Here is a 25,010-nt window from a genome sequence, read left to right as displayed (position 1 = left end):
GCAGTTTTTATTCCTTTAGCTTAATAAACTCGGTTTGGTTTGTATCTCGGCTAACTTGGCGTTTCTGTTATTGCACTTATATACTAAAATATGTATGGGATATTTGAAATTTCCTTTGCAGTGGATATAAAGTCCAATTTAAGCAGAGCAAGAACAGTGCTATCTCATATATTAGACAGGGTGTGTTTTGGCTCGAAACTCGGCTAACATTCTAGCTGGCCATTTTAACAGTTTTTCTTTTAAATTGCTATATCAACCTAAACACAAAGAGAACTTTTAAATCCAATTTGAAATGATGTTAACTAAAAATTTGCAGTTACTAACAATAGTTGCTATAAAGTATTTTATAGTTAAATTTTCTAATTTGAGTAGCAATTAACACTTTTGTTAGCTTTGAAGTTTCCAAACATGTTTTAAGCGCTCGTTCTCTTAGCGTGTTCAATTATGCTCGCGCTGCGTGTGCGTTTGTGTGTGTGTGGCTCTCCCGCTCTCTCGCTGTCTGTGTAGTTTTAGTCTTTCTCTCTCTCTCTCTCTCTCTGTGCCTATGGGGCTGGGGCTCGGGCCTGAACGGTTTGGGCTATACGTAAGCTACAACAGTTGACGTTGTCGTGTCGTCGGTTTCAGTTTCAAACTTTCCCGATTCCGATTGAGCGGATTAAAAAAGAAAAACGAATTGAAATAGAAAATATATGTGTGTGAACCTACACATACAGACACAAATCGAATTGCGCGCTTCAAGTTCTGACTGTATCTGTGTGTGTGTTTAGTGCTTGGCTCACTGCAAACGTGTGTTAGTTTTTGGCTAACAGCATCAACAACAGAATTTGCTGCACTTTTTTGCACCTCTAATAAGTATTACCCATGTACGCAACTGTATATATCTAATATGTTGTAATACCCACACACACACTCACACACACCCAGTTGAATTAAAAACCTGTTTCTGAAAGACTGAAAAACATTTGTAAACATGTAAAAATAGTTAAAACTAACTTTATGCCAACACGCAAAAGTGCATCAAATGCTATCAAAGCGAGTCCGAGACGGAGTTTGACTCTGACTCTGAGTCGGAGTCGAAGTCGGAGTCGAAGTCAAAGTCGGAGACAGTTTCAGAGAGTCGCAGATCGTTGCTCTCATCTCTCAACTCATCTATAAGATCTGATGCTCTCGCTGTGCCCCACCCGAAAACTAATTGTTATTGTAGTACAGTAAACAACAAATAACCACCAGAACAACAACAACAGCAACAGCAGCAACAATAAGGGCGTGACAAATAGTTGTTGTTGTTGTAGTTGTTCGACTTGTGCTAATTGTGCATAATTTGAACTGGCTAACAAACTGTTTGTCCTATGATTCACGTAAACTAATATTGGGCGTGTTCCGAATGCGCATTACAAGCTTCGTTTGAGAACAGCTTAAGTTGGCAAATATTAAAAAAAAAAAATGTGTATCTATATATAAATATATGGAGATATACGTGCTACCGTTAGTACAGTTGTTAGAGCTATTTGTTGCCACAGTGGGTTAGGCAACTGAATAGTTTGTCTTTGCACTACTCTGTCGATAATTCTTTACAGGGAATATTAGTTTTGTGAATGCCTATATAGAAGTTGACTTTAAAAATATATGTAGCTTTGCATTGACTTCTATATCTCTATAGACTCAATATTAATATTCATATACATTGAATTTGAAATGGCAGAGAAATAAACTTGTTACGTGTTTAATGGGTTCGTGAGTGGTATATCAAGATTTAAATTTAACGATCTTCAAAAAGATATTCAATTCAGCAGGGAACTGATACATATATCAAATAATGTTTAAATATCAAAACAACAATGGACAATGCATACGAGTCAGATTATTATATGCTAATGAGGGAATCCAAATGTATGAATCATTTAAGAATTAAGCTAGAGATTACTTCAGATATTCGTATATCGATTGTATTCTAATCTCTCTGAAATATATTGAATGGACTTTTCTCCTCAGCTTATATATCATTCATTTTATAATATAGTTCGCTGTATAGCCAAACATTTATCTCTGTCAACATATCTTTAGTAAACTTTTAGGTTTATCTAATACACATTAATAGTATAAGTATTCTCTATAGTATATTCGCTGTAGTATTTTCTCTATGGTATATACTCTGTACGTTAAATGGAGCTGTACCTATGGAGTCAACTTTCATACCAATGCATACTAAACTTAGTAGGGTCTTACGCTATTATTTTTGAATATTACTCTATTCTAAATTATTCATCTATATTCAATTTTATTCTATTTTAACTTAAAAATGCTCACCTAGTTATTGTTGTCAGGATTATTGTATATTAAATCAATAGTTTATACCTTAATACATAATATAAATTAAGATTTCACACTTTGAGCTGTGGGCGGGTATCATGCAGCTGGTTGCAGCCACTCTTAGCATTTGATTGTTAACAACATTTAACTCGGCTCGTTAGTTACTGCCTTTTTGGTGTAGCCATTAACTGTTTGCAGTAGTATTTGTGAAACTAAGGGAATAAACACAATTTAACACTCGCTGACACTGACCTTCCTTTGGCTGTGTCATTGAATTCGCCAATTGGGCTGCCTAGGCAACCGACAACAACTCAACACAACTGTCGACAGAGCCAACAACTACAGCCACAACAACAACAACAGCAAATTGCATGACCAGGCCCAAACCCCATTACAATTGCTAACGTGTGGGAGTCACGGGCTAAAGCCGAAATGGCGCCTCAGACTTGGACTGAGGAATGAGGTCAACAAATCGCAAACTCAGTTTACAGTGCTCGCCCTTTGGCGACAGCAATAACAACAACAGCCTGGTTAGGTACAGTAGGCGCCAATGTAATACGCCCCTTGAGAGCGAGACAGAGAGACCCAGCGCAGGAGAGAGAGTGAGAAAGGGAGAGAGAGCGAGTCAGTTGGAAATGCATTCAAGTGGCAGAGGGAGGCAGGTTGGGGGTGTAACGCGTTCGAAACTTGCATGAAAAACCAGTTTCTGTGACGATTTGTCAATGCGCCTGAGGAGCATTTGATGCGCATTTGAAAGTGAACCAAAAATATGGCGATTCTTATAGCGGAAGTGTTCGGCGATCCAGATGAAACTGAAACAGCTCAAGAAGGGCTTAGCAAAACAAAACACATAACAACAACAACAACAGCAACAACAACAGCAACAACAACAGCAACAACAACAACCACAACAACTGCAACATTGCTGGCAAGTCGATGACCCAATCCACGCAGAGAGCCAGGCCAGACCAGTTAGAGGGCTGCCCGCCAAGCCAACGGAAAGCGAAACGAGGTTAAGGCACAGTGCCGGTCAGAATATTGGACACACACACATATAGAGAGAGCGCGAGCGAGAGGAAGTTGAGAGAGCGCCAGCTCAGCTTTGTGGTTGCGCGAGCGCAAAACAGGTGTGGCTGCCTCACTCACTGGTGCGCTCTCTCTCTCTCTCTCTCACTCTATGTCTCTCTCCCTTTCTCTGTGTCCGTCTGTCCCTCTGCCGCTCGAAAAAAACCCGTTAAACTGGTCAAGCGATTTGTTTACATTATTCAGCGTTTGTTTTGTTTGTTGTTCTGTTTGTTTTCTTTTTTAAAGCTTTCTTCTAAATTGTTTTGGTTGTTTTTTGTTTGGCTTGGCAAAAAAAAAAAAAAAAAAAAAAAAAAAAAAAATGAAAAAAAAAACGTGAGAAGTTTGTTAGCATCAACACGAAAAGTGTTGTCGTGTCATTTCCTCAATTGCTTGGCATTACGGCAATTATTCCGTCTCGGGATCTGCTACCAAAAATTACTAAGCCAAAGTTCCTAATGCATGAATCATGCTGAAATGACATAATAATGTTGCGAGGCAAAATAGATACTTAGGGGGTGAATTACAAGATAATTTATAGAATAATTTATTAAGGAAATTGAAAAAATAAAAGAATATTAGATATTCATTGGAACGTTAAAATACAAATGATTTATAATAAATTCAAAAATGATTTATTCATTAGGAAATTTAAAAAAATAGACAAATAGACAAACAAATGTTTTAAAGAATATTAGAATATTATTAAAAAAAAAAATGATTTTTAATAAATTATTTTTTCATAATAAAATTATTTATTCATTAGGAAATTTAAAAAAATAGATAAATTGTTTTAAAGAATATTAGATATTTATAAGGAAATTTCAATATAATTTTTATATAACTATAGAATATTTACAGAATAATATAGTAGACAAAGAAGGCTCTCAGGCATTAAAATTATATAGGCTCAGCTCGTTACTTTCAATAACAGATTATGTATATATCCCCGCATTATAGGGTATCATGTGGTCAGCATTTCGGTTACTTAAGCAAAATTACTTATTGATGACTCTTTGACAACACGCAACGTTAATTTCCCTCCTCAGAAATATCGAGCCTAGACACTAGACCATTTGTTAGTATTTCAAATTAGTGTTAACTAACAAACAATCACACACTTAACGCCCACTCATTACCTCTCCCTCTCTCTGTCTCTCTCCCTCGCTCTCCTACACACGTCTACGAGCGAAAGTTTTTCCCAACATTATTTGAATTGGGTTTTTCGGCTTCTGGTTTCCCGTCTGCATTTCAATAGCTTTGCGCATAGTTGGGAGTGGGTGAAGCGGGTCAGCTTTGTCTGTAATTCTGCCGTCTGGGCCTCGCTTATGGTATTTTTTATTGTACGTGACTTTTGCCAATGCAATTAGTCTTAATCAATGAGGCATGAATGAATGCCCCGGATAACTCAACCATGCAGTAAAATATTCCCCATGAACACCAACCACAACACAAGCAGAAGTGTTGGCCCCACCGAGTGCCGCATTGTTGGCTGAACAGTAATTGTTGACACATCAACAAACAAGAACTGTTGGGCAGCTACTCGAAATGATATGTATTTAAGTGTTGCCCTGGCTGTTTGCTCGACTGACTGACTGACTGACTGATGAATAATATATTTCCCAAATCATTTGATTAAGAAATTAAGACATTTGTGCACTAGTTGCAGTATAGACTTCCGTGGGTTTTATTTGTTTCGTATTCTCATTTATGACGTAAGGAATTCCGAAGAATTTAGCTAAAATTCTTGGAAATTCCATCTGCACTCTGCTGTCTGCATACTATATGTATCTATATACCAATCATATCAGATTTATACATAATATTATATCTTAGATTTACTAAAACAATCTACAGTAGATGCATACCAGAAATGGAAAATCTATTATTCTATTCATTTATTCTATTCATTTCATTAAATTATTCTTTTTATTTAATAGACACTTATATGTAGAAAACATGTCGCTTAACCTATTTTGATCACTCAACCCAATTTGTTGATCGCCCACAGTTAAAAACAAGTGGAGGACCACTTTTCCAGCTTTACCTTTTTCATTGATGCATTTTTGTAATTCAATTTGAAATACTTAAAAAAATGCTTAAAACTTGATAATGCCTTTATGGTAAATGCATTGCTCCCCACGATAAAATCCCAATGCCAATCTGAGATCGATTGACGTTGACCTATTGCGACGCCCTATGCGAACTGAATTGATTGACCAAAATTGATTCAACTGCAAAATTTAATTACCTTCAAATTATATCATAAATTATATACAATAAACGAACGAGTTTTCAAAGTAGTATTTGTAATAGTACCTAGAAAACAATCATATTGGGAGAGCTTAATATTATATAAGCATATTATATTTAGGCACGAGCATAGACCTAACTAGCGCTGTCAGCTTAAGCCACAAATTAAGTTCCGATTTGGCACTAACAATGGACTCCAGTTAGTCTAAGCAATTTAAACGAAAGAGCATATATTCCCCATTTCAGATATTTTGCTGTAAATGGAAAATGTGAAGCCAACGACAGTTTTTAAGGCAGTTTGTCTTAGTATTGGAGATTGTACCTAGAATAACTTATAACAGAGTGGGACTTAATGTGAAATTTACGTATTCCACAATATTCAATTGACAATGCACATAGCTGCAACTGTTGACTCACCTGGTCATAGCTCATTTGTACTGCTGAAATCGTTAGGAGCTGCACCCACCCAGACATCCAGAGAGATGACATCATTTTAGGTTCCCCTTAGAAGGCCCTTAGAGATTTCGTGTACAGACAATCAATTAGAGCCCATTTTGGAAGTAATGTGAGAGAGACCTTCCCCACAGCGATTGACACGAATTCCCAGCACTTTTTTTTTTTTTTTTTTGAGGCATTTAACACGCTCCACTGCGCACTCGAGTTAATAATAAAAAGAATAACAAATAACTCTGAGCCCAATAAGGCAATTCCGTCTTAACATCCATAGATACCGAAGAAGAACTTTAAATGCTTCATTGTAGGCAGTTCGTAAAATAAATAAATAAATACGACAGTAAAGAGAAGAGGAAGAAGATGAGTTACTTGCGATCCATAGGTACTTTTCATACTCTGCAAACGGAGCACTTAGCTCGACTGCTCCAAGCGAATTTCAATTAGAGATCATTCACTTTAATTAACTAATTGACTAATTGCATCACACAGAAATCTCACGGGTCGAAATGTCGCCGGCAGATGACAATTCCTTTGCCACAACAAGTGGCAACAAGAAGGCAACCTACACTCTCATCACCATCAAAGTTGTTGAGCTGGTAAGTAATACATTTTAGATGCATATAGAAATCTATAAATCTTTCTTTTATATATATATTTTTTTTATTAACAGAACCGTAAAAATGACATTATTTTATGATATAAGTGATTCTAGGTGCCTTATCGCTCAATTCTGAACAAGTCGTTTAAAATAATAGTATTCAGATATCAAGTCCGTGTATTTCTGTCGTCTATCCTATTGATTTTGCATAACGATCGGTTTTATAGTTCAGCCCTGATCCGATTGATTAAATAGGCATGCACGGTATATTGATTTTGCGTGAATGAAACGAATGTAGGTATATACTATTATAGTATCCGATGGAAATTTCATTGATATTTTGGAGAGAAAGGAAAGAGAAAAAATATGTTGTTTCCTGAGAATAAGGCATAGTAGGGCAACTTTTGAGTGGTTTCTAGCAAAGATTGTATACAAATATATGGTATTATAGTATAGTAGTTGAGAATAGTGAATTATCATTATCTTTAATAGCTCATCCCATTTCCTATGTTTAGAATCTCTGAAATAGACCCTCTACATAAAGTGCTAATATTGTAGTCAGACTCCCCCAACAAGAGCACTCTATTTCCTCTTTAAAACATTATTTCACAGCTTAACTCTATACAATTTATGAATTTTCCATTTGAATTATTTCGCCAGTGTCTGCTGATATGCTGTCTGGGACTGATTGACGAGCCGGCCACCAATTCGCACCTGCGCGTCTTCATCACTCCCAGGGTAATGGCACTATGTTATGTGACCTTTGGCGCGTTGACCATTTACACGGCAATCTACTTGATAATGGCTCTATTTGGAGACCTGTAAGTAACATCTATATATGCATGTGGTCTAATATATTTATAATTTAATTGTGCCTCGTAGCACGCCTTGGCGCACTGCGACGCTGTGGTCCCTGGCGGGCTTTATCCTGTATATAGCTGTGACGGCGCTGCTGTTCCGTGACTGGAGCAACACCAAGGACCGCAACTACTGGCACCCCAACATGCATCGGCTGGATCTGGTAATGGCGTCCGCTTCCATTTCGCTGGTCACCGGCCTGATCTATTTGCTGGATGTGCTACTCACCATTCGCTTTGGCGTGCACGGAGATCTGGAATGACATCGCATTCGCTGACTCTTCCAGACGCTGGCCCAGCTGGACTGTAATATTTACAGAGCTTAGTCTTAAGCGGTGTCCCCACTCCCTGCTAATTGTTCAGAATGTCTGTACCATACACATCATAATTGCCATCAATTGAAAGAAAATGTACAAACAACCCAAGTGTAGGGAATTTTTTGAGAAATGTTAAAGTGTCGCTTACAGCCCCTAGAATACGAATCACAAAACGTTTTTTTCTAATCTATCTAACATAAGTTTTACACTGAATATTTTTGTAACAAAAGAAAAATAAATTTTGAAAAAATACTTATAATGACAAAATGAATCTTCCCTTCATTGAATATTAAGTTACAACGATGTTGATTATATAAATATATTTTTTTCATGTGGCGTAAAAGTTTTGCTTTTAAATAACACGTTTTAGGGGTTAGGTGGTTACTACTTATACAACGCAAATTATTGTTAAGGTCTAATTGAACAATTATTAAAAAAAAATTCAAATTTACATTTCTGTTTCAGGTATTTCAACAAGGACATTTTAATTGAATCTGCTGTATTTACTGTAGGATCTTATAACCGATCATATTAATCCAAACTTGGCTTCCAAGCGATATCTGTATCTTTTGCAACTATAATTTTGTAAGCAGTTTTTCGTTTAGGTTTAAAGTGATATCAATATTTACAGTAGGTTCAACGACAAACAACAAAAAACAGTTATGACAACTGTTAACATATTAATAAAGTTTCGAGCAGATGTCAGACATTGGCAAAAAGCAATGTGAGAATTAAACTTTTTCTCATTTTATAGAAATTGTAAAGTATTTCTCAATGTCCTGGTCATTCTCGATCATTTTGAGGCTGTGAAACGTTTCCTTGATGTAGCACTTGCACACATCGCCGTTGCCTAAAAGCAAAGAGATGAAAACTAGAAACAGACCCAAAATTTCTTTGATTGTATAGCTTACCCAGGCTGCCGTCGCATATGCGTTGCGTGATGAGCTTTGCCAGAGCCTTGAACAGCTCCCGGGTGGCTATTTTACGCTTGTAGTAGGGATTGAGCCACTGCACCACAGACTTGCTAACATCGTTCTTCTGCTGATTGACTTGAGGTTTCTTCTTCAGCTGAGAGCTGGACTTGACCTTTTGTGCCTCATCTCTTGGCTTCTCCTGTGGCACTGGCGACTTATTTGCCCTCGACTTCGCTAAATGTGGCTCTTCCTTGATGTTTGGTTGCTTCTTTCTCAACTCGCTCGCCTCATCTAACTGTGGATCTTCCTTAACGTTCACTTTCTTCTGCTTTTGCTCTAGCATTTGTCTCGCAGTCTGAAAGCCGCCGTTTGGTGTTAAGGATTCATTTTTCATTTCTGGTTGCTTCTTTTCTAGCCGCTGCTCCGACTTTTTATCTGCTAGCATCTGGCGAGCAGTTATGAATTTTACTGAATCTGTGCTCGCATATGTTTCCGTCTCCTTCTTGATTTCGTTCCTTTCGTCTTCACTTTCCGACTTGCCAAAAATCAGTTTGAAGTTGTCTTTGGGCTTTACTTCCTTCTTTTTTGTTTCTGCCTCTAGACGCGAGACACGCGCTTTGCGATGCGTATCGTAGCTACCATCGCCATTTGCCATTAGTCTGTATTTTCTGTCTCCGAACTCAAGTTCCAACTGCTCCTCACTCGTAGGACTCTCATCCTCAGTCTGATCGTGTTCCTGCTTTACTTTCGCCTCAAGAACTGGCGATTCTATCTCTGATTTAATTTCAGTATCTTCCACTTCCTTCGTGGTTTCTGTCTCATTATCGTTCTCTTCTACATCCTTTATTGGTTCACCTTCTTCAGATTTCTCTTCTGGCTCTGACTTAACAGTGACAGGATGCTCTTCTGGACTCTCTGTTCTTTCTTCTTCCTTCACCTCCTGCTTGACTTTGGTAAAGAAACTGGCAATTGATGTCTGCTTGCTTTGATCCTCTTTGAAGCCTTTGCGTTCGCGCAACGCCTTTGGTGGCTCCTTCATAGACTGTGGCTTCTGCTCCTCCAGCTCCTTAAGCTTCCTTTCGAAATAGGCCACACTTCCACCTGTCCAGACACCCTTGGCGCTTGTCTCCGGTCGCGGCACATAGTCCCGAATGAGCGGCATCAGCGTCGTCTTGGCAGTTAGTTGTTTAATGCTTGCCAGCTGAAAAAATGGAAAAGGTTATAGAGCGAAGCTTAACTTTCTTTGGCTAGACTTCTCACCTGTTTGGCTAGGGCATGCCGATACATGTTAACCACGCGCTGCTGCCGAAATACCTCGTATTCCAGTTCCACTGCCATGGCCTCGTAGTCATTGTGCCTCAGCGCGCTTCTTGGCTGCTGATCCGATTCCTTTTCGCACTTCTTGACATTCGCCTTCAGCGCTTCGATGATGGCGTCCAGGTATTTTTCTCGGCTCGTATGTTGCAGTCCACTGATCTTGGTCTCCGTCGATTGTGCCTGCTTCACGCGTGCTATTTGCGTGCTTGTCTCTTGCTCCAGCTGGCGGGCTGCACCCAACTGCTTGCGCAGCTTGAACTGTTCGCGAATAAAATTTTCGGTTTCCTTTTTGGCCCGCTTCGCCTGAGCTGCGTGACTGTGCTCCGACTCCTGGTCCGAATCATTGCTGGCATAATCTTGGGCTGCTCTTTTGGTGCCTGCACGACCACCTAATAGGCAAAGGTTTTTGAAATGACTTCAAATTAAATCCAGTCTAGTTTGAGACTTACCCTCGTACAGATCGGCGCAATCCTGCAGTGAAATGTCCGACTTGAAGGTGGCGTCCATGCAGAGTTTTTGAAACGTCTCGAGCGCCTTTGTTGCCTGCTTGGGTCGTTTGCACACATCACACTGAGCACTGCAGTCGGGCGCAGGATCACCAAAATAGTCGGCAAAGAGTTTGTGCCGGCAGCGCGTCTGCTCGCAGAAGTCCACGATTCGCTCGAATTGCCGCAGAGCGCGCTCCGTGAGCATCTCACGATCCCCACGACCGCGAGCGCGCTGCGCATCGTTCTGCAGGAGGAAGCGTATGGAGCGCACGTCTTCGCGGCCATAGTATAGACGACAATAGGACTGAAGACCGTCGCGTCCTGCGCGACCCGATTCCTGATAGTAGGCGGCCACATTTTGCGGCACATCCCAGTGGATGACGAAGCGCACGCTGGGCTTGTCAACGCCCATGCCAAAGCTATTGGTTGCGCAGATGATGGGCTGATCCCCACGCATCCAAGCCTCCTGCACCTCTGTGCGCTCCGCTGTCTTCAGTCCGGCATGATAGGCCACTGCACCGACTCCTTGCTTCGAAACACCCACGGCGACGCGCTCCACCTGGTCTCGAGTGCGACAGTAGATGATGCCGCAACCGCGCTTTGCTTTGGGCGTAGCCTTGAACTCAGATTCATCGCCCAAACAATGCTGCGCAAATGTGGCCAAATGATGAAAGTCATCCTCAATTGAGTTCTTGTACACAATATCATAGTAGAGATTCGATCGGAAGCTGGGAGTACTGAATTGTGCCACGGGCTGACGCAGGCGCAGCTGCTTGTAAATATCCTCGCGCACCTCCTTCGAGGCCGTCGCTGTCAGAGCCAGCCAAACAACGTCAGGATACTTGGCACGGAGGTCGCCCAGCTTTAGGTAGTCGGGTCGAAAGTCGTGACCCCACTGGGAGACGCAGTGCGCCTCGTCCACTGCGAAATAAGCGAGCTTCTTGTGCTTGTGCAGAGAATGGAGTAGATCCTGGAAGAATTTCGTGGCCGCTTGCTCAGGCGTTATATACAGAAATTTGATATTCGTCTTGATGGCACGCAGATCCATGATGACGCGTTCGCGCTCTTTGGTGCTCATCTTGGAGTTGAGCGAGTCTGCCTGCACCTTGAGTTTGGCCAAGTGATCGATCTGATCTTTGATCAACGCCAGCAGAGGTGAAAAAACGATTGTCAGCTGATTCTCGCACATCAAGCCGGGCAGCTGGAAGCACAGTGACTTGCCCGAGCCCGTGGGCATCGACACATAAACATCCTGTTTCTCTGCAAGACCAGATGTACATTTAACTCGGCAGGGTTCGAATTCTCTTCAGCTTACTTTTGACAGCGCATGTGATGGCTCGTTGCTGCAGCTCTGACTTGAAGCCTTTGTGCCCAAAGAACTTCTCCAGTGCCTCGTTTATTGCGCTTTTATCCGTCATAATAATACTGCCACTCGTCTTTGGTTGGGAAAACTTAACGACAGCTCCACATTATAAATAAACTCAGTCGCCAAAGTGTTGCGTATTTTCCAAACGTGAATGCCGCCAAAACAGCTGTGTTAGCGATGAGAGAAACGATGCTAAATATCGTAACAGACGATATGCTAATAGTTACATCGTATTACTGTAACAGAATCGTGATAGCCCAAAGAAGTTTAGTTATAAAACGTATAGTCAAGTATGTTGCAAATTATATTTAATATTTTTTATATAACTATCTAATATATTCAATTATTGCATGAATAACAAAAATAAAATAATTCGATAGTTGACAGTCTTGTTGAGCAATTCAAATTAACCGCCAACAACAGCTGACAGGGCTGTCTCAAGAAAAGCTATTTACTATGTTTTTAAAACCAGGACTTATAAAAATTGTGAAAGAGTTCTGGCATATTTTTATTATTAAAGCTAAAGCTAAAGCTATTTCTGTTAAGTTAGTTAGTTATACTTGTGTTATTATTAAATTAGCGATTGTGAATTTTGTAATTAAGTATTTTGCAGGTGACTCGTAAGTTGTGTTTGAACGTAGCATTAGATGTTATTTAATTTTATAAACGATTGACTTTTTATAAAAATTCATTTCATTTAGATTTTAGTCATTTAAAAAAAATTATAGTTTCAAATTAATTATTTTAGTTTGTGACGTCAATCTGGACAACATTTGTTTCAACTTGTGGCATTGAATTCGTAAAAGTGGAAGACTCTGTTAAAAGTGGTGTTCACATTAACATTTCGTGGAAATAACAGTTTGGTAACGTTAACGTTAACATTATGTTAGCGTTGCGGCTCTCTTTAAGTTTCAGTTAAATTTCCGCGCTCGATCCGCACGAACGTGTTTTGTAAGTGTTGCATTTCGCATCGGCTTCGTTGTGTGCGTGCTGTGCGTCCGCGTATGCGAGTGAGAGTGTGTGCGTGTGTTTTGTGCGTGTTATATTAATTGTTGTTGATACATTCATACACTTTGTTAACGAAACCAAAGAGCACATTACCTGCTGCACCTGCACATCATAAAATGCACAGTAAGAAACAGCAGCAGCAGCAACAGCCTCAGCAACAACAACAACCGCAGGCAACTGCAATGCCGGCATAAACAACGTAATGCATTACGTTGTCCGTGTGCCGTTTATCTTTGTAAATTAGTGCGTGTGCCGCTCTCACTCTCTCTCCCTCTTCCCCTGTCCGTCTCTCACTGTCGCTCACGTTGTGGCCAAATTTATTTACGGTACCACGCAAAGCAAAGTGCAATAAAATCAACAACACCAACAGCAAAAGCCGGCTCCGTCATAAAGTCCATCGATTGTGCGTCGTGTGATAAACGTGTGCGTGTGATTGATTGTGACAAAGCCTTAGCAACACACAAACAACAAAGCAAGAGCAACTGCAACACCAACAGCAACAAAATGTTTTCAGCGAAGCGTTGTCAACGACAACAGCTGGCAAATCTGCAAGATCTGCACTGCAGTTCCAGTAGAACAGCAAGAAATGCCGCCTACCTTGTGATATTCCATAGTCTGCTCCTGTTGCTAGTAACAGCAGCAGAGGGCCAGCTCCAAGAGGGCAGCTCCTTAGGAGGCGCCCAAATAGCCGCATTGGCGGCGCCTGGGCCCATTCCTGGTCCGGGTGGTTCCTCCTCCGCCGGTGCGGGCGGTGGCTCCTCGATCATCGATCAGTTCAGCCCCAACTGCACCGCCGTTTCGCACATTTTCCAGGGGCGAGGCATCGATGCCAATGAAATACCACAAAAACCCAGCAATGGTAAGTGCCCTAATATAATAAATAGACAAATATATTTTAGGAAAACGTTTCTATTCAGTTAAAATGGTTGAAAAATGAGTAACAAAAACGCATAGTCTATCAGAAATTGTTTAAATCAAGCGAAACTGTTGCTTAAATTTTATCAGAGAAATACAGCCACTGAAAATTTTAACTCCTTGATTAGATAAATTATAAATCCTAAACCTACATGAATGTCAAAAACGGTAAAATGATTTTAGTCAAGTGTATCTGTTTATGTGATACTCTTTTATTAATTTAATCAAATTAATATAGTTTTTTATTTATTTTAGATTGAACATATTTAAGAAATTAATATATTCAAAAATTGAAAAAAAAAAAATGATTTTTTATTGATAAAAATAAATTGATTTATTTTTACTTACAATGTAAAAATACCAAATAAGAGTATAGATTGATTACTGAATGATTAAGTTTGGTGAGAGAATATATAAAAAGTTGTGGTGGGAGACAGTATAAACGCCTGAAAAACTTAACTCAAATTGCAAATATCGACAGTTAACTAAAACTCAGTGGCCTCAGTTTTGTTCTTGTTGTTGTCGATGTTAGAGAATCGAGTCGAGTCGAGTCGAGTTGAGGCAAGGTCTTAGCTTTATCTAAACGCTGGCGCTTATCAGCAGAATGCAGAAGAAGAGAATCAATAAAATTTATGACTCACGCAACAAAAGAGGCTGCAACACCAGCCTCTGGCTAAGTTATCTAACCAAGAACAGCGAGAGAGAGGAAGAGAGGGGGTAAATAAAGAAAGGTTCACAAATGCCGACAGACTGAGAAAAAAATCCTGGAGTGGACCGAACTGGATTGAAGTGCATAATTTAAACGATTTCAATGACACCTTGATTAATATCAATGCAGCGATCGCAGGGCTTGTCTTTACCTGTTCGCTAACTCTCTCGCCCTGTCTCTCCTCTACGCTCTCTCTCTCTCTCTCTCTTTCTGGCTCTCTTTGTTCAATTCCTTGAAATTATGAACGAAACGCAACGCAACGCAACGTGTTGCATTTGACCAAAAGATAACGAAACATTGAGAACGGCGATGAGGAAAGAAACAAAACACACAAACAAAAGTAAAAAAAGTAAAAATACAAAAAAAAAAAAAAAAAAAAAAAAAAAAAACCAATCAAGCAACGTTGAAAACCAAAAATAAACAACGCAACACGGCGACAGGTAAAGAGCAGCGTGGAACGGGCAAAAGGGTGGGCAAGCAAAAGGCAGAGGCTGCAACAGTTTACCTGAAAACAAATCAAATAAACGTAAAAACCAAAACGAAGACAGTGAGAACGAAGACAGAAAGGGCGAGAGAATGTGAGGGAGATGGAGATAGAGCGCGCGTTGGGCTGGTCAAGTTATTGCAATTAAGCGTGATTAATTCAGGCTTTATACAAATTAACTAAAATCTACAGAAGAAGCTCGCGTCCATAGCTTGGCCTAGGCCCAACCGACAACAAAAACAACAACAACAGCAACAACAACAGTGAACGGAACGAGAACAACTGTTGTTGGTCAGTATGTAAAAGCGGCGTGACAACATTTTTCAGTCGCTCTGCTCCGAAACAGATTTCTTTGATTTTTTGTTGTTTTTTTCTGTTTGCTTCTTTTTGTTGTTGCGCCAAAGGAATTTCTTGGGAGACTTTTCGTAGCGGCTGCCGCTGGTGCGGACTGGTCTTGAAACTGGTACCCTTTTTTCTTCACTGAGGACTGTGAGAGAGCGAGAGGCAGACAGGGGGAGGGGGAGCAGTGCGCAATGAGCAGTCGACGCATGCGCCAAACTCGCCGCTGACTGGACAGTGGAAGCATCCAAGCGACGACGGTCTCGCTCTGTCCGTCGTCCGTCGTCCGTGCCTTCCGTTCCCTTCCCTTCCATTCCTTAGCCGTTTCCCATCGACTGTTTGTAGACTTATTTAGAGTTTGGATATTTTTTTTATCGCTCTGTTCGTTTTCAAGTTAATTTGCGTGGAATTTTATTTCCTTCTCTGTGTGTGTGTTGGTCTCTCTTTAGCTCTGCTGCTCTGCGTCGGCGGAGGCCAGCCATTGCAAGCAGGCATGAATCATGTGGCGATTGGCCAGAGCAAGACATAGGGCAGACGGGAAGGTGTCTGCTATTGAGATTGTTGCCAAGTTATTAAATTACACCTTTGGCAATAGAGCGCGTTGCATAGCTCGAATAACTGAGGAAGCAGCAAAAGCAAGGGAAGCGATAAGCTGAAACTTAGTCGGAGTCTCGGGCTAATTTAAGGCAACACTTCACAATTCCATTCCCATTCCCGGGTCACATGTCGCGCATTCCCTTTAATCTGCCAGCATCAGTGACCATTAAACATTGAACATTGAACATTCAACAGCTGCACAACACCTCACTCTCTCTCTCTCACTGTCTCTCTTTTTCTCTCATGCCAACAACAACAACAGCAACAGCCAAATGTACAACAACTGCCACTTAAACGCTTCATTAAAGTTGCACTTCCTGTGCGCCGTGCAATGGCCATTGGAACGTTGCCCCAAAAGACAACATCAAAAACAAAAAACAAAAAGAACAACAACAAAAAAGCTTTTGTGCAACCGCCTGCAATCTGGCTGCTGCTGCTGCTGCTGCCTTCTCACCTGCCGCAGCGCTTCGTGGCACTTAGTTCAAATTGTTTGCACAATTTAAGCAGTTCACAAAACATTAAATCGTTAAAAGTAATTTCAAAGACAGAAAGGGAGAGAGAGAGTGGGAGAGAGAGAGACGTTGTAGACAACGGCAGCCAACTAAATATCTTTACTCACATACGTTCAACATTCTCACAGTCGGAGATACAAAATCAAACATGGGCTGAGTGCAACATCTTCCCTTGCCCTTGCCACTGCCGCCGCCTCTGGACATTGCTGCTCTGTCGTCGCCGCTGCAGCTACCTTTGGCCAAAGGAAATTTACAGCGCCGCTGCTCCACTTAGGCTGCAACTGCGTCCGTCCTTCTCCCCGGCGTCTTAGTCGTCGTCGTCGTCGTGGTTACCAGGGCCAAGCACACGACTATTAATCATTTTTCAGCGACCAAAACTAAATGGCCCTCTCATTCACTGCCACAAGCCCCTGTTTGTCTCCTCCTCTCCTTCTCTTTATAGCTCTGCCTTACTCTCTCTCTCTCTCTCTCTCTCTCTCTATCTCTCTTTATAGCAATGCATCTCGCTCTTTTGGGGCCCTTTTGCATTGTATTTGCGGCTGCTAACCGCATTCCACAGTTGTGTACCACAGCGAACTGGCCATACAGCCAGCCAGCCTATGAAGCACTATATCATCATTATGCGAAATAATTCCTAAAGATGTTGCATTGTTGACCATTGTAAGACTCGGTGTTATATTTCAGCAAACATTTTGAGTAGGAGCAATGCAATGTGTCGGTTGTTTGATACAAATAAATATTATGGAAAGATATTTCACAAGAATGTGAATTCATTATTTCATTAGAAAAAGCAATACATAGATGGTTTAAAGAAAGGTTTTATAGAAATAATTCAGCTTGGATTTTAGCAAAGATAAGATGTATAATAATAATATATAAAGTTTATAAGTATATAAATAATGAAGTAAAAGTCTTCTGTAAATAATTCAGTTTGGATTTTAGCATAGATTGTTGTGAAGTATATAAATTCTCAGCTATCTGAAGTCTTTTATTATTTATGTATTATATTATAGTATGTATATTATTATTAAATATAAATTATATGTATATATAGTATAGGTGTACAAAAAGGTATTTTCATTTTGATTGGATTTTATCAAGGATTGGCTAGCTGTTTAATTAAAATGTATTACAGTATAATAAAATTGCTTTCTAAGCTGATTATTGAGTTGCGTTCTCAACTAGTTCTTAACTTAAGTGTAGGTATTAAGATTAAGATTTATTAATTGTGGTCATAAATCGATCTTTGAATACAGTAACGGTATACAAGAACATTTTTATTAATTAACAATTTGGCTTAGTATTCTTTTGTACATATATTATTTATAGCTTTTAAGTGTGTTTATATTGAAAGATTATATGGAAAGATTATTTTAATTGAATTTCTTGCACAGCGAAGTCGCACTAAGAATAGTAGCATAGTGTCATTTGCTTAATTAACGTTCAATTCGTATGAATTGTTTTTGTTGAATAAAAAAAAATAATTTCTTGCAGATAAGAAAAAGTATTTCTTTGTTGTACAGTTTTACATCAGAATATCAGAGTGCTCTTCAGAGTTATTCTTAACAGATTTCATATAAGTTATATATTTTAAAGTTTAATTTTAATATAGTATATATGTAAAATATTGTAAAACTGCTTATTTGATATTATTTAAAATTTTATTTATTTTATATAATAAATGCTTTATTATTTGACTAATATTATAAAAACATATGTTTAATTGGCTTTATTATATTATATAATTTTATTAATTCAGATTTGTATTATATGTTGTTAGTTTATATATTATTATTTAAAAGTCCTAGCAGTTAAAGGTCGTTACTGCTCTGCAATTCAAATACAATATCATTCCAAAATGTAATAACTACTGATCCTATGAGGCCCTATCGAGAAGGCGTGCTCGACCTGGCAATTATGTAAATGCAAAGCCCTTATTTAGTAGTTCGTATGCATTATTATCTGTAGTCGGCATATAACTTTGTTGCTGTTTGTAGTTAGTTGGTTGTTGTTGTTGCTGTTGTCGCTTGTTTGTTTGCACGACTTAATGCTTCATTTGGCAAAGGAGAGGCTAAAGAGCCACTGAGGTTCTGGGTACTGAGTGGCTTAACTGCTCTCAAGTACAGCTAACAAGGGCCGCATGGAGCTGATAATGATGGGAGTGGGGCGTGTAGGTAGAGGTCTATGGAGTCTAGTCTTGGTCAAGTTAACTACTTAATTATCTGTGAGCTTCTACTCGCTGCTCAAATGGAGCGCTTCGACTTGAGTTTGCCTATGGGGCGCCCCTTTCCATTTACTGATTATTAATAAACATGTAAAATGTAATTGTTATTTGGAGCTGCCGTATTGGGGCGTGGCTAATTGCCATGTTGTAGATGCTGGAGCACATTATGAAATTGCCCAAAAACGATGAAGGCGACTACATAATCGTCCAATGAAGCTGAGCGTGAGAAAATTTGGTACCTATCTCTCTCTCGCTCTCACTCACTCTCTCTCTATCTCTGTCTCTGCCTCTTTCTCTTTCAACTGCTTCAAATGCAACAATTAAAATGCATTTTATGCGCATAAAACATGAAACACGGACATGGAATCCATGGCAGAGCATTGTCATCTCCCCCCCTTCCTCTGCAGTTCCTGCCCTGCTCGAGCTGCCTTCGATCCTTGCATGTTTCGGAGGTGTTAAGGCAGCGACCAAATTGGTATGCTGGTAAACGAAACCACCGCAAAATACATGAAGCCAAGTGGCGCAGAGGCAGCAGAGGTAGAAGTGGGGAAGAGGGTCAAAGGGGGTAGCGGGGGTAGCTACCACCAAATCGGCAAAGCTGACGGCATCCCGAAGCACTCCATATATGAGAGTCACCGGTGCCCGATGCCCGGTTCGGTATGAAGGAATGCGCCAGCCAGCTTCAGCATTTGGCTTCGGCTGCAGCTCCAGAGCAGAAGAAGAGAACTTGTTTAAGGAGCTGCTGCTTTTGCTGCTGCTTCTGCTGCTGCTTCTGCTGCTGCTTCTGCTGCTGCTGCTGCTGCTTTTGCTGACGCTACAGAAATTTTTACATTTCATGCTACGATCAGAGAGACCAGACCACACAGGGAATGGAATGGACATTGGACAATGGGCAACTGCTCATATCTTTGGGCATCTTGAAAGTGGCCACGTTTGACCTTTTTGTTGTTGTTGCTGTTGTTGTCGCTGTGCTCTCACACTGGGAACCACTGAGCACATCAGCGCGGACAGGCCCTTGAAAAATATGCCGACCGTGTAGGTTCTTTATAGTCTTGTCTCGTCTGCTGATCGTCCTCTCTCCCTCACACACACACTCTCTCGCTCACTCTGTCTCTATGTGTTTGGCAATATCTTGAGCTACAGTATGTCTGGCCTGCGCTTGATCCGTTTTGGTTCGTAACTATTTTTGGGCTCCGACACTTGTGCCACAGGCTGCTCTGACAATTAAGTCGTTGGTCGATCTCGTCTCAGCAATTCCCTCGGCTCGTTTTCATTTTGCGCATGGCGTCTACTCAGCATGATTCATTCTAAGAACTTGGCTGACGAAGCTGCTTTTGTTGTCATCTTTTGTTTTGATAGCGCGCGCGGTTTTCTTGTCTTATGTCTGCCGTTCGCCCTCGCCTCATTCACTCTCTCACACTTTTATTGAGGTTGCGAAATACTTTGTCCAGAGCACTTTGTCAGCTCCGTCATCGTCATCAACTAATTGCAATATTGCGAAATTTAACAGTTGGATGTGTGAGGCAAGCGAGATAAGTTCATTATGTATCCATAATATTGGGTAATTTATGGAGAATCGAAATCAGAACTGACTTGATGATCCATGATTAGCTAAGGCCGCAGAAAAAGTTGAATAAGAACTCTCGAACAATGGGAACCGGAAGAAGTTGAAACAATAAATTGTATCAACTCTGCTTATGATCGACTATTGACTATCTAGCATGGAGAGAATGATTTTCAAATAAAATGTCATGAACATTTTATTTATTGATGAGGACTTGAGTCAAAGAGTCTCTGTAAACTGAATAATTACAAGGAATCACTTGGGTGAAGATCACTTTTAGCTATTACAAGGCTGTTGGCAATGCTTAGTTTGGAGAGACGCCATGCTTGGGTCCACTCGAGCTCGTTGTGTCTGAAGACTTCTGCATTCTTCAGACAAAGTCATCCTTGTCTGCGGCAGGCCCAGAGCAAACACATTTACTGCCCAGCGAATCTCAAAGATGCCTCTGACCAATCGAACACTTAAGTGAGCCCAAGCTGAGCTGAGCTGAGCTGAGCAGAGCGGAGCGGAGTGTCTGGTCCATTTGAGTATGACGAATGTTAAATTGCTGGAGTGATGGGGCACGAATCAGTGACCCCTCCACCCCACCCCACACCGCTGCGTTCTGTAAGCTGGCGGAACATTGAAACGACCTCGCGTTGATTTAATTAGGTCACATGGAAAGATTTGTTAATTTGCGCCACCTACTTCGATGGCGTGTTTGTTGATAAGGTCGCCGACGCTGGGCTGGCCATGCCATGCTGACTATATTCCTGGGCTCTTCTTCTTTTTCGTGCCCAGCGTCGCCTCCTCTTCGTGCTCAAAGTGTAATTAAAGTACAGCATATCTCGAGCCTACGTGCGTATCTAAAAGTTCATTAAAGGCCGCGCAAAGAGTCTTATCCCAACTTACCCATCAAAGGTCGTTTGACACAGTCAAGTGTTGCTGTGAAACTGAGTAGAGTCGATTCGAATACGAAACTGGGACTGAGACCGAGAGTGGGAATGGGAATGGGAATGAGAACGGGAGTGGAATAGATTCGCTTGCTTGCCTTAAGCTGATGAGAGTTGAGTTGAGCCTTAGGCTGTAAGCCGCTCAGCCGTTTGCTCAAATAAAATGCAATTGCCTGCTCGGGTTTCAATTTACTACAGTTCGTTAAGAGGCATCCGGAGCAGGCCTTGGGCATCATGCAAATCTCGTGCTTAACCTTGCCCATTTGTTTTCGCCTAATCTTGCAAATAATGGTTTTCAATTAGTTTGCCACGGTCCAGTTACTGTTCCAGCTGTGTTTACATTGGCGTCAGGTCAAGTGAAAAATCCCTGCTGGACAATGGCTATGAATTGCACTCTATAGATAGCACGAAAATAAAAGATGGACATATAATAACATATCTATATATGTATATGTGTATGTTATATACTTGATGGTAAACACTCCCTAAGACTAAATTCAGCTGATTGAAATTTTTGACAAATTTGTTAGCAATTGTTATGCTTGGACAGCACATTAAATACACATAAAATCGTGCAACATGCAAATTAATTTTTATTGAATATGTACAATGCTTGTTATGAAATATTTAAAAAACCCACACGAACAAAAAGATATAATAAAAAAAAAAAAAATAACAAAAGTGCCAAAGTGTCAGCGGTCATAAATTCGTAAGTTTTATGACTGAAGCTACCGGAAAGCCAAGACCAAAGACCCAAAACCGAAGACTCAAGACTCACGAGCGACCCAAAGACCCAACAGCCGCACTGAGATAATGTTCGGATAACAAATGAAAAAGAATTTAGACAAGCGACTGCCAAGGTAAATTTGATATAAATAACAAATGTATACAGCAAGCCGAAGATTAAAATACTCTATCTTACATGAGACATTTATGGGAGGAGATAGAGAAATTAAATGTTATCAAACGTCTGCCAAGGTATATAAAATTTAATTAGTTTATTTTCCAGCATTTCTAAGATATAGACCGTTTGAAAAATTTCATTATATAAATCAACATTGCCTTCGTGGGCAAGTATAGCTGTAATACAATTATTCGATTCAATTTTATCTATTACGATTATTCTTTATTTTACAAGTAGGGTGTGGTAATTATTCTATCGGCGTTAAATTTCTTTATTCAATTTTGATTGCATAAATCTATCTATCTATCATAAATCTATCTATTGTATCTCTGGTAATATCTATGCCACAATATATATTTTAAATAATATTTTTATGATATGAGTTCCTTTCAATAATAACTACAATATTAACATTATTAACATAAACTTATGTTTTTTAATCTTTCACTGTATTGCATATAAATCATCAGATATCACTAGAGAAAGTTTGAATAATTTCTAAAAATTACACAAATGATAAATATGCTGAGGTAACTGTAAATCATTCAATGTAATAATATTAATGGAAAAATATATATATTTTGCAATTTTTCAAAAAAATTTTCCTTCCAAAACATTCTAAATTTTATATATAAAACATGAAAATAAAATCAAAACAATTATATGGATTTAAAAATCTTTACCAATATATCATCAGATATCAGACATGCCATATAAATTTAGAGAGAGAGAGCTGAAAAAATTACCAAAATTATGATGAAAGATAAATGTCCAAATGTAGAGTATCATAATGAAATCATATGCTTAGAAGTCGAGAGCGATAAATTGAACAGACAACAACCCACACGATGCTGACTGGCTGGCTGGCTGTCTCTTTGGTCAAAGCCTCAAAGCCAGATGATATGTATGATGATTTGGATGTGTCGTCGTTTGTTGTCGGTAGGTTAAAACGATGCCACAACAAGTTTGTGTGGACCTGCTGCCCACGCAGCTACAAAACTGGAAATTGGCAACCGAAAAAATCTCAGTTCAGGTTTTATAATGGCGTCAGGGAAGCGCCAATCATAATCAAGCCATAAACCTTAATCTTATTATGATAGATGACAAATAACAAGGCTTCCTCGTATATTTTGATGTTCCAAGTGAGAGATGTTGAATATGCCTTGCGCGTACAGCATGCATTACAGGGTATAAGACGTTTATTTGTCTGAGTTTCCTTTTAATAAACTTTCAATCGAATCGCTGGCAATCGCACACATAAATTTCGTTTGGGTCGACAAATAAAGACATTTCCGGCATATTTGTTAGCTGCCCCCGCTCTCAGCTCCTGCTCCTCCTCCTGCTCGGGTGCAGGGAAATTAGCCTTACAAACAGAAAGTTGCTGACAAATGGTTTACAGTTACAGCGCAAAGGGATGTGCAGAAAACGAGAATGGAAACTGAAAGCAGACCCAGACTGAATGTCCTGATCAACTTCTTCTACACGTCACATGAAACCGAAAAGTAAATGTAATGATAGTTTGCCTAAACATGTAATCGTGTCTGTATGTGTGTCCTGATATCTCTGTGTATCTGTGTGTGTGTTTGTATCTCACCTGAGTAACAATTTCAGTTTGACGTTGCCTGCCAATCTGTATCTCATGGATTGCGCATCGCCATCGCCATCGCCATCGCCGTCGACTTCGACGTCTATCGCACTTTTATCAGCTGTTTGTATTTGTTTTGTCTTTGCACTTGCAACATTTGCCGAGTTCATTGAAATCGAATGAAAGGAACCACCAGGAGAAATCTCTTTCACCCCGACACGCTTTGTACTTTTGCCGACTGTTTGCCTGTCTGTGCCTGTCTGTCTTTCATGCCCTCTCTCTCGCTCTCTTGGTCTCTCTGCTTTTTTCACTGTTCCTGTTCATATTCCATCCCGTTCTGCTGAACGCTGTTGCCTGTACCTGTTTCACAGTTGAGTGGACTCCGCTTCGAGACAGCACTGCTGGCATTCTTTATGGCGTACACACACCTATACACACACACACACACATGTGTATAGATATTCATGTAGATACACATATCTATATATCTTTTGTCGGCCTCGGAGTAGTAACTCATTTCATTCATGGCCGTAAATTATGCAAGGATGCATTCAACTCAATATGCTTCTATGCACAGCTTTAAAGAGCAGGAACATAGAAAACTATTTTTGAAATCGTCGAAAATAACACCAACAGAGAGAGAAAGAGAGAGAGCTTAAAAGTTTCTTTAAAAAAAAAAAAACGAAAAAACACACTTAAGTAAACTGCTGACGCTCACTATCGATCGCCGAGGATCATTGGATCGCAATTTAGCTGCACTTGAGGCTGATGAGGCTCACCCAAGTGGAAATCGAGGCGAATTGATGCGTTTCATTAAAACCGTTACGAGACGCGTGTCTTGCTGCTATTAAAGAATCGGTCAGGGCAGGGCAGGGCAGGGAGAGCGAAATGTAATAATGAGTACCGCTCGGACGCGGAGAATGGCATGTCTTCAAGGTTTTCAGGCCAGTCGCAAGCCAAGTCTCGGACAATGCGAAATGCTAAATGCGATTTCTGAATGCTCCAGTTTTTGCAGTAAATTGCCAAAGATTTCGTCGTTGTCTCGCTCAATGAAGCCGCCGAGAGAAATCAGGGAATGGCATTTTGGAATGCCACTTAAAAAGGAGCAACGGCTGTAAAAATGCAGGATATATATAATATAAAAATCAGATAAATAATGGATGACTTAACAAATATAAATACATAAATAAAAAATATATAAAAATTAAAAATATAAATATATTCATTATAATACATTAAAATGTAGATATAATTGTTATCCTTGACTAATCAAAGTTTTCTGTTTGCAATAAAAAAAAAACA

The 25,010-nt window shown here is 39.9% G+C and overlaps 3 protein-coding genes across 4 annotated transcripts in view; 2 read left to right on the top strand and 1 right to left on the bottom strand.

Moving 5' to 3' along the window:
• Positions 1 to 579: 579 nt before the first annotated feature.
• LOC108613544 (uncharacterized) lies at positions 580 to 8,117 on the top strand. Of its 2 annotated transcripts, XM_089466603.1 has the most exons (5): positions 580 to 863; positions 6,353 to 6,460; positions 6,568 to 6,674; positions 7,337 to 7,497; positions 7,559 to 8,117. In XM_089466603.1, exons 2-5 carry the CDS (start codon positions 6,439 to 6,441, stop codon positions 7,794 to 7,796), a joined length of 528 nt encoding a protein of 175 aa, XP_089322729.1. In that variant the 5' UTR covers positions 580 to 863; positions 6,353 to 6,438; the 3' UTR covers positions 7,797 to 8,117. The 2 variants fall into 2 exon arrangements, with proteins under 2 accessions (XP_089322729.1, XP_017862565.1); XM_018007076.2 differs by lacking the exon at positions 6,353 to 6,460 and having other exon boundaries at positions 582 to 863.
• A 38-nt stretch (positions 8,118 to 8,155) lies between these two features.
• RecQ5 (RecQ5 helicase) lies at positions 8,156 to 12,125 on the bottom strand. The gene is made up of 5 exons (XM_018007056.2): positions 11,885 to 12,125; positions 10,531 to 11,829; positions 10,025 to 10,470; positions 8,762 to 9,965; positions 8,156 to 8,700 (listed from the first exon to the last, which is right to left on the bottom strand). Exons 1-5 carry the CDS (start codon positions 11,985 to 11,987, stop codon positions 8,594 to 8,596), a joined length of 3,159 nt encoding a protein of 1,052 aa, XP_017862545.1. The 5' UTR covers positions 11,988 to 12,125; the 3' UTR covers positions 8,156 to 8,593.
• A 715-nt stretch (positions 12,126 to 12,840) lies between these two features.
• dlp (glypican dally-like) overlaps positions 12,841 to 25,010 on the top strand; it is a 45,065-nt gene continuing 32,895 nt past the window's right edge. Inside the window, exon 1 of the mRNA XM_018007057.2 lies at positions 12,841 to 13,802. Within this exon, the coding sequence (XP_017862546.2) occupies positions 13,448 to 13,802 (355 nt within the window). The 5' untranslated portion in view covers positions 12,841 to 13,447. The remainder of the gene's footprint in view (positions 13,803 to 25,010) is intronic.

Source organism: Drosophila arizonae, chromosome 4 (genome assembly GCF_054131065.1).
Source record: "Drosophila arizonae isolate 15081-1271.41 chromosome 4, UAZ_ARI_1.0, whole genome shotgun sequence".
In the NCBI taxonomy this organism is placed as follows: domain Eukaryota; kingdom Metazoa; phylum Arthropoda; class Insecta; order Diptera; family Drosophilidae; genus Drosophila; species Drosophila arizonae.
The sequence above is the reverse complement of the archived record's forward strand: the minus strand, read 5'-3'. Positions and strand labels throughout refer to the sequence as shown.

What these genes read in the sequence shown, in the direction of transcription:
- LOC108613544 (XM_089466603.1), top strand. Translation starts at nt 6,439, where the DNA reads ATGAGTTACTTGCGATCCATAG. An exon ending in CCATCAAAGTTGTTGAGCTG is followed by an intron (nt 6,675 to 7,336) that starts GTAAGTAATACA and finishes TTATTTCGCCAG; the next exon opens with TGTCTGCTGATATGCTGTCT. An exon ending in ATGGCTCTATTTGGAGACCT is followed by an intron (nt 7,498 to 7,558) that starts GTAAGTAACATC and finishes TGTGCCTCGTAG; the next exon opens with CACGCCTTGGCGCACTGCGA.
- RecQ5 (XM_018007056.2), bottom strand. Translation starts at nt 11,987, where the DNA reads ATGACGGATAAAAGCGCAATAAACGAGGCACTGGAGAAGTTCTTTGGG. An exon ending in GGCATGCCCTAGCCAAACAG is followed by an intron (nt 9,966 to 10,024) that starts GTGAGAAGTCTA and finishes CCATTTTTTCAG; the next exon opens with CTGGCAAGCATTAAACAACT. An exon ending in CATATGCGACGGCAGCCTGG is followed by an intron (nt 8,701 to 8,761) that starts GTAAGCTATACA and finishes CTTTGCTTTTAG; the next exon opens with GCAACGGCGATGTGTGCAAG.